The sequence below is a fragment of the Rhincodon typus genome, chromosome 2 (genome assembly GCF_021869965.1).
Source record: "Rhincodon typus isolate 14 chromosome 2, sRhiTyp1.1, whole genome shotgun sequence".
NCBI lineage: Eukaryota > Metazoa > Chordata > Chondrichthyes > Orectolobiformes > Rhincodontidae > Rhincodon > Rhincodon typus.
Genome location: NC_063333.1, coordinates 90,208,098 through 90,216,892, shown reverse-complemented (window position 1 = coordinate 90,216,892; position 8,795 = coordinate 90,208,098). Strand labels below are relative to the sequence as shown.

Here is an 8,795-nt window from a genome sequence, read left to right as displayed (position 1 = left end):
GGAAGTTTCTGTTTGTAAATGAGAGCACTTGTGTTCCATACACCATTTCTTCATTAAAGCTCAGATATTAAAAATAATTAAAACGAGTTTCCTGCAGCCAGAGATTCTAGCTATTTCTGCTCTATGCTTGAGATTTGACTTCATTTTCTGCTTGATTTCTTCTGGTTTTGTTTTAAGAGAAAGTCCAAATAGCTCCAGGCATACAATAGCTTTCAGAGATTGACTTGTGTATCATTTCAGAACCTGGCTGATTTTCAGCTGTTACAGGCAATAATCAAAAGAGTCAACAGAGTGGCTCCAGTAAATCTGGTTTTGGTTTCCAAATACGAGGCCTTAAGATGAGCAAGTAAGCCTCCAGTGTACAGGAGATAAACATACTGGTGTTGTAATTCCACCAAAAAGAAAGATATTCATAAATTGTATAATGTATATTTTAAAATATTAAAAAAAGGTACCAAATGGGTTCTGTCTAAACAATTTAAAACTTTCGTGATTATAAACATGACCCATTTGGCAATTATCTATAACCAGAGGGTCATATCTTATTGTCCTAATATTTATTTATATTTCTGTAAATACAGATAGCAAACATCTCATGCTTACATTTGCTTCCTTCTTTTTCTATGGGAAGAGTAATGGTGATGGTTGGGAGTTGAACTTGTGAATGAACCCCTGCTGTATTTTATGAACTTTTTATCATTTCTGGGTACAGTTTCAACTGTCAGAAACTGGTAGCACTCATACAGGTGTAAAAGGTACTTCAACTGAACCCAATCACAACCAACCATTCTCAATGTCTGCAAATATCTATTTTCTATCAGACATTACAAGCAGATCGAAGAATGTGGCTGACTTTCCTCTTCCCTGTCTCATGAGTAAACAATGCCTTCTGTCCTTCTCCCATTAACATCAGTTAACTTAATACATGTTTGAACTGAATCAGTAATCTTGTGGTTTGTACACAAAGTGCTACACCAGTTGCTGCATTTATATATGACGACTAGGTCATTGGGGCAGGCATGACTGGAAAACACAATTTAATATCGTCAAGTCACACAGTCAGGAAAACTGGTAAAGTGACAATTGGAATGGCAGTTTAAACACTGATTTGTTGGTCAGTTACCTGGCATCTTCATATTTATATTCAGGTGTACTAATCTTGCCAGCATACATCTCAACACTTCTTCAAAGTCTGAATGCGTGAACTCTTTTAATCAGTTTTGGGATATGCACACTAATACTAAAGTGTTAAAAAACAAAATGCACCAATCTTTCACCTGTAAAACTAAAGTGCAGAAAGTGAATCGTTTACTGATTTGATTAGTTCTTTGTCAACTCAATGCACTCAGTCATACAAAAACTTCCTGCTACAGCAGTAAGCCCACACTGCTTTGTATACAAGCCGTACATCCTCCAAAGTTGTTACAACAACTAGACAATACTAAGAAAGAACTATCAAGATTTTTCAACTATTGCTCATTAAATAAAGTTTCATGATCAGTGTTTTTAATTAGAATGTGTGGTTGCTGACAAACTGACATTTTAAATTTAACTTCCCAAAGAAAACAGTCAGAATTACAGTGGTTACAGACCAGTAACTGTACAACTTTGGTAAAGATCAACATTCTTTGAATTTGCAATATGATGGGGGCCAATGAAGTCTTAACAATAATTGACAGAACTTAAACAGCTCATCCTCAAGTTCTAATATTCTCTAAAATCTTAAAACATCAAAATTAAAATGCACTCTTCTTTTGTAGACACTCTGCATTAAAAAAAGCAAAGATATTTTAATACAATACTCTCATCTGGCTAAAGCATGACCACTGACAAAACTGTTTTTTGAAACAGGCATTGTAGAATTTGAAACAAATCAGGGGCTCAAGACCCTCAATCAATTTGTTTTAAGGTTACATGTTTGATCATTTTAAAAAGGACCTAATGTTGTATAATATTAATGTAAAAAAAAAACTGCCCTATTACATAGTCCACAAAACACACTGAATTGAGACCCTAATTCAAATAAGGCAAAACAGTTACTTAAAAGGATTTTGGGTTTCACCCCCACACTCCCTGCAAAATAAAACCTGTTCCCTGTAATTACAAATATTCTGCCAATTCATTCCTTATTCCCTGAATAAAGACAATGCTGTTGTATCTGGTCATCACTCTTCTTGGGTTTTAAAAAATGCTGGAAGTCTTTAGCGTGGCTTTCCCTTACATTTTTCAACAATATCAACCCTTGCAAGTTTGACTGGTGTTACAAGCATCTTCAAATTTTGACCATACACAGTGAACACAGACAACTAAAACTTAAACCAGCAAAGAGGTATCACTTAATAGTTCAGTAACAAATCTGTGTCTTGCATGACCCATTATGTCATAATCATCAACCTTTTCCATGTGAATTTCCTATCTACTGTCAGAGATCAATAGTTTATTGTTTAAGCTACAATAACAAAGCTCATCAAGAGTTCCGACTAGACTTATGCAAATAAAAGACTGTTGCATTTAAAACCTGTAATAGGAATGCTTGTCCCATTCCCCTCCCCTCCCCTTCATCCCAACCCATTCCCCTTTTCAATTCAATGAGAAGCAGCTCATTTCCATCGGAGACAAATGTCGATAGAATTGATAACCATGAGTTTATGTGGCGTATTTCTTGGTCCACTGTCTTGCTATTCTGTCATGTTCAGCCCTGTTAGTCATATACTGCGTGGCTATGCTCCCAACCAAAGGGTCCGCTGCAACAAAACAGAAAATATTGGTCAATGTACTATTGGAGAATATATGAATTACAACATTGCAATTTTTTGCCTAACACACATTTGTCCCACATTATAGACTTGAAGTAGTGGCTTATAGCTGAACAATTCTAAACAAATAGCAGTGATCATTTAATAGCTTTACATTTGATTGCTCTTCAACTGTGTGACCAATCACAAAGTTCAACTGTGTCCTCATTAAATGTGCACAGCAATACATATCCATCTGAGTAGCAACCCAGGGGAGAAACCTGAAGTGATATTTTCTTCCCTTGTAAAATGACATGGAGCCTATTAGTGCAGTTCAGTTATTCCAGCAGAGATACAGTCATATCAACTAAATATGATTGCACAAATGAAAATAAATGACATTGAATCTCACTGGAATACTCTGTAGTTAGTTAGGTTTTAATACTTGTGTAAAATTTGCCTAATAAAAATTTCTGATATTTTAAACAAGCTATAAAGCCTTACATCAGTAGATATGTCACTGTAATAAAATAATTTTTACTACTTGTTAGATGAACGCCAATCCATATTTTGTTGCAATGTATTCCCTTTTTCTTCTGAAGACTTTATCTTGTATATGCATCACACATCAATACTCAAAGAGATCTGTTTTTCTGACATCTGGCAATGTTGTGCCTTTAAACACAGGATGTCTGGCTTTTCAATTCTCCTTTTCTACTGCAACCTGCCCTTTAGCAAAGAATGGTAATTCACCGTACAGGAAATCAGTTACAAACCTGCATTAAAGCATACACCCACCTAACATGAACACTACAGCACACTGGCTTCTTTGCTCTCTAAGAGTCTATTGTTCAGTATTTATAAAGGCATAAAGAGAACAATGTTGTTTTTTTTCCCATTAACTTTAACAGAGAAGAAATTAAAATCTCTCCTCAAGAAACCAAATAGATGGGATAGTCTGACATAATTCGCTGATGGATCATATGGCCTTGCCTCAACTGTTCAGCACCTCCAGTCCTCCCCCCGCCACCCATTCCCATTATCAAGTAACCCACAACCACTCATAAGACGACTATACACTAATTCCTCTTACCAGGATTGCAATCTGTTAGAAGAGAACAAATTGACAGGAGAACCTTGGAGATGGTCAGTGCTGGGCTCCAGTTGTCCTTCAGGATATCCAAACAAATCACACCTTGACTGTTGATATTGCAATGATAGATTCTTGTTCTGAAAGTCACCTGTCAATTTCAGTTTAAAATTAACATGCATACTTGAAAAAAAAACCTGTTCCAATAAAACATACTCCTCATAGTATAATACCAAAACATATTTCTAGTACAATAAAACATTACGTACATGTGCCTTGACAGTAAGTAACTGAGTTGACTACAGTTGAGAGATAAACAGGAATTCATATAGATGATTTTCTCATCTGTCTGAACTCCTGTTAGTGGACGTAACACAGTACAATGGCAAATACTGTTAGTCACAAATCAAAAGCAATCCTATCATACACAGCTAATAATCATTTGTGATTTGATCATGCGTTGAACTTTTTTCACAGCCCGACATGGTAAATCACATTACAAATTGGGTGGTTTTGTATAACAACCATTAACTACTCTTAAAACAAAGGGGCAAAAAATCTAAAGGGCCGTAAATCAGCAATGCCACTACTGTTTGTGTTTTGGGGATGTCAATCTAACTTCCCTTTCATGATCACAACAGGCTTAAGTCTTTCACCTTGTTTCCTCCCACCTACTCCATTGCATGATCCTTGTATGTTTACAATAAATGCAATTAAAAAATTTGGTGTTATTTATTGACAGTTTATAATGCATTCAAGAGGTTTTGGGCTTAGGCTTCCCCTCACATTGTAATTAATTAACATTTAGTTTTATATTATTAGTGTTAAATATGAACAGTACAACATTAATATGCTACAATGCAAATCAACTTCTAAGCTGCTCAGACATTAATGAAAGTTCAAGTTTGATTTTCAGCAACTCAAATAAATCTTAATTTTGTAGCTTTCAACATGGTGACATATATCGTGGTATTTAGAAAAACACAGCCACACTCCAAATCCCATCAATATTGCATAAAGATGCATTAAATTCTTGTTACAACAGCACTTGGAAAACAATTAATCCTAGGCAGCATTATAACAAAGGTCTCAACAACTGAGGCTGACAGAATCATACACTGTTTTCTCAAGAGCAGTATTCAAATTTAGTGCCTTGCTCCAAACTGCAAGTTAAATTCAATGCCAGAATATATCAATTATTCTAATCTTATTGTACTTTTAATTTAGTTTTTCAATTAAATTATATCCTCTCACTATTCAAATAATCTTATTAAATGGAGTGGAGAACATCTGTAATATCTGGAGGACCACAGAATGTTAAATAATCTCGTAGCTCCTTTCAATAGCAACTGTTTGCTTCAGAACAGCGTTTCATACAAAGTTAAAATTTATCACAAGTGCACTGAATGGCCTAGCAGGTTATAGTGTGGAGTGAACTGGGAATGAAATTTAGCAGAAAAGACAGTTGAGGAACAACTGCAGATGTTTTAAAAAATCATTCATGATTCACATCAAAGATATTTCCCAAACAGAAAGGAGGATTCTTGGAAGGGGATAAACTGACCATAGATAGCTAAGCAAGTTAAGGACAGTATCAAATTGAAAGATGAAACATACAATGTGCCAAAGATTAATGGTCAAAACAGGATTGGGAAAGCTTCAAAAACAAACAAAAAGAGAAAAATAAGCTAGGAGGGCAAGCTAGAAAGTAATAAAAAGCACAAGAAGCAAGAGCTTTTTGAAAAAAAAATGAAAAGAGAGAGGCCACAGTGAACGCAGGCCTCTTAGAGAATAAGGCTGCAAAAATAATAATAAGCTAGGAAATGGAAGAGTTGAATAAATACTTTGTATCAGTCTTTATAATTGAGGACACTAACAGCATTCCAGAATACTAAATAATTAAGGTGTTGAGAAGAAAATAATTATTAGCAAAAATGTACCTTGGAAGCTAATGGGACTAAAGGCAGGTAAGTCCCTGGACCTGATGGATTGTATTGTAGGAATTTAAAGGAATTAGTTATAGAGATAGTGTATACACTGGTAGTAATCCTCCAAGAATCCTTTGATTTTGGGAAAAGTCCCAGAAAATTAGAAAACAGCAAGTGTAACACATCATTTCAAAAAGGGTGGGAGACCAAAAAAAAAGGCAACTATAGGCCCAACAGTTTAACATTAGTCATTGGGAAAATGTATATATCTATTATTAAAGGATGTAAACAAGAGCATTTAGAAATACAGAATATAAATAAATATAAATAAGCAGAGTCAGCATCATTTCAAGAAGAGTAAATTATGCCTGATAAATTTATTAGAATTCTTGTAAGAAGTAACAAATAGGATAAAAAAGGAACCAGTAGATGTAATATATTTGTATTTCCAAAAACTGTTTGATAAAGGTAGCACAGGAAAAGCTGCTGTATAAAGAGCCTATAGTGTTAAGGTTGGGGAGACGATGGCCTAGTGGTATTATCGCTGGACTGTTAATCCAGAGGCTCAGATAATGTTCTGGGGACCCGGGTTCAAATCCCACCACAGCAGCTGGTGGAATTTGAATTTAATAAATATCTGGAACTAAGAGTCCAATGATGTCCATGAATCCATTGTCGATTGTTGGAAAATCCCATCTGGTTCACTAATGTCCTTTAGGGAAGGAAACTGCCATCCTTACCTGGTCTGGCCGACATGTGACTCCAGACCTACAGCAGTGTGGTTGATTTGTAACTACCCTCTGGGCAATTAGGGATGGGCAATGAATGCTGCCTAGCCAGCGACACCCTCATCCCATGAATGAATAAAGAATAAGGTTATATATTAGTCTGGACAAAGGACTGGTGAACTATTAGATGAGAGAGTTGGGACAAGGGGAGCATTTTCAGGATGGTGACCTGTAACTAGTGATGTGCCACAGAGATCAATTCTGGGGCGACAATTATTTACTATATATATTAATGGCCTGGATGAGGGAAGTGAATGTGCTATCACCAAGTTTGTGGATGACACAAAAATGGGTGGGAAGGCAAGTGGTGTGGATGATACAAAGTCTGCAGAGTGATATAGACAGGTTACATGAGTGAGCAAAAACTTCGGCGACAGAATATAAATGTACAAAAATGAGTTTATTCACTTTGGCCTGAAGAAAACAAGACCTGAATATTATTTGAACAGTGAAAACCTGCAGAAGGCTGCATCACAGAGGGATTTAGGGATACCTGTCATGAATCACAAAAAAGCTAGCGTATGAGTTCATTGGGTAACAGGGAAGGAATATGGAATGCTGACTTTTGTTTCAAAGGGAATGGAGTCTAAAAACAAGTATTGATGAAACTATGTAAGGCACTACTCAGAGCAGACTCAAATTGTGGACAGTTCTGGTTCCCTTGAATAACGAAGGATATTCTGGCATTGAAGGCAGTCCTAAGAAGATTCATTACAATGAACCCAGATATGGAAGGACTTATGAGAATAAGTTGAGTAGATTGGTCCTGTACTCATTGAACTTTAAAAGAATGAGAGGAGACCTTATTGAAAAAAAAAGGATACTTTGGGGGCTGGAAAAATTGTTCCCCTTGTGGGGGAATCTAGAACCAGAGGGCATAATCTCAGAGTAAAGGATTGCCCTTTTAAGAGAAGAGAAGGAATAGTTTCCCTCAGAGTAATCTGGTGAATTCTTTACTGCAGAGGTCTGTTGAGGCTGTGTCGTTAAGTATATTCATCAAGGTTAAGATAGATATATTTCTGAGCAGTAAGGGAATAAACCATCAAGGCGCAGGAAAACAAGATGAGGATTATCAGTTCTGCCCAGATCTCATTGAATGGTGATATTCAGGCTCGATGAGGTGAATAGCTTACTGCTGTTCCTCTGATGTATGATCTAAAGACATCATCTGATATAGCACTGTGTCTTAGAGACTGAGAATGTTGTTTGTGCGATTTAAAATCTGTGCTGTTACAACTGGTCTTAGTTAAGATGTACATGTCAATAATGATAAAATGAATTTTATGCCTCTTTTTGGGTAAGGATGAAGGGGACACGTATGAACAAATTAAAAATAAACCAGCTATTTTTAAATTGTGATTACAACCTAGCATGTTGAAAAGGGTGGTATAAACATTTATTAAGTTTGGCTGTGATGACCTCCCAGAACCAAATAGTGATTGGGCATCCACTACTAATGACTCTCACAAGGTAAATGGCCAGTTAGTCATGTCACAAGCAAATGCCAAACATTCGCTAAATCGTACCTCTGTATGACTGTATCCTCATAATAGGAGGGAAGCAACAAACAAGAAAAAAAACACTAAATAGTGGAAAATTCTCTCTACAAATTATTCTTCAGGTAGTTGTAATTATCATTTCGTCAATGCATTAGAGCAAGTGAAATGGTATTGCTAACTCTGAACCCGAAATGTTAACTGGGCTAATCTTTAAGTGCTTAAACCCCTGTGCCAAAATGATGATGCTTGGATATTGGAATTCAGAGTAAAATCTGAAAGTTTGCTCATTATTCTAAACTTGGAAGTATGTCAGACTGCGAGGGTGATGTCACTGGCTTGCAGCCAGACAAAGGAAAGCTAACAACAGAGAGACATGTGAGACGATACAGCCCAGTATAAGTGATATAGAGAACTTTGCCATTGAGACTATGCTGCTTCTAAGAAAATTGAGTGTTCATGTTCATAGATTTTTGAAGCAGCAGGACACAAGGGAATAATAAGAAAAGCGTGATGCATCCTAGGTTCATAAATAGAAGCACTGAGTACAAAAGTAGGATGGCTATGCTGAACCTTTATAAAACCCTGGTTAAGCCATAACTAGAGTACTATATCCATTTCTAATGCTACAAAACACTGCAAAGTACTAAGAAACCCAAGAATGTTAATGACACTAACACTGCATCAAAGTTAAACTTCTTCACAAACATTTTATTATCCCTCAACTAGACTCCTTGAAGTGGAAAAGGATCCTCTCT

General features: G+C 36.2%; 1 protein-coding gene across 3 annotated transcripts in view; it reads right to left on the bottom strand.

The window, feature by feature from the left end:
* Positions 1-1,484: 1,484 nt before the first annotated feature.
* Positions 1,485-8,795, bottom strand: part of LOC109918272 (ubiquitin-conjugating enzyme E2 E1) — a 98,657-nt gene continuing 91,346 nt past the window's right edge. For all 3 annotated transcript variants that reach the window (XM_048605912.1, XM_048605923.1, XM_048605919.1), the window contains 2 exons: positions 3,829-3,976; positions 1,485-2,744 (listed from right to left, as the gene is read on the bottom strand). In XM_048605912.1, the coding sequence (XP_048461869.1) occupies positions 2,647-2,744; positions 3,829-3,976 (246 nt within the window). In that variant the 3' untranslated portion in view covers positions 1,485-2,646. The remainder of the gene's footprint in view (positions 2,745-3,828; positions 3,977-8,795) is intronic.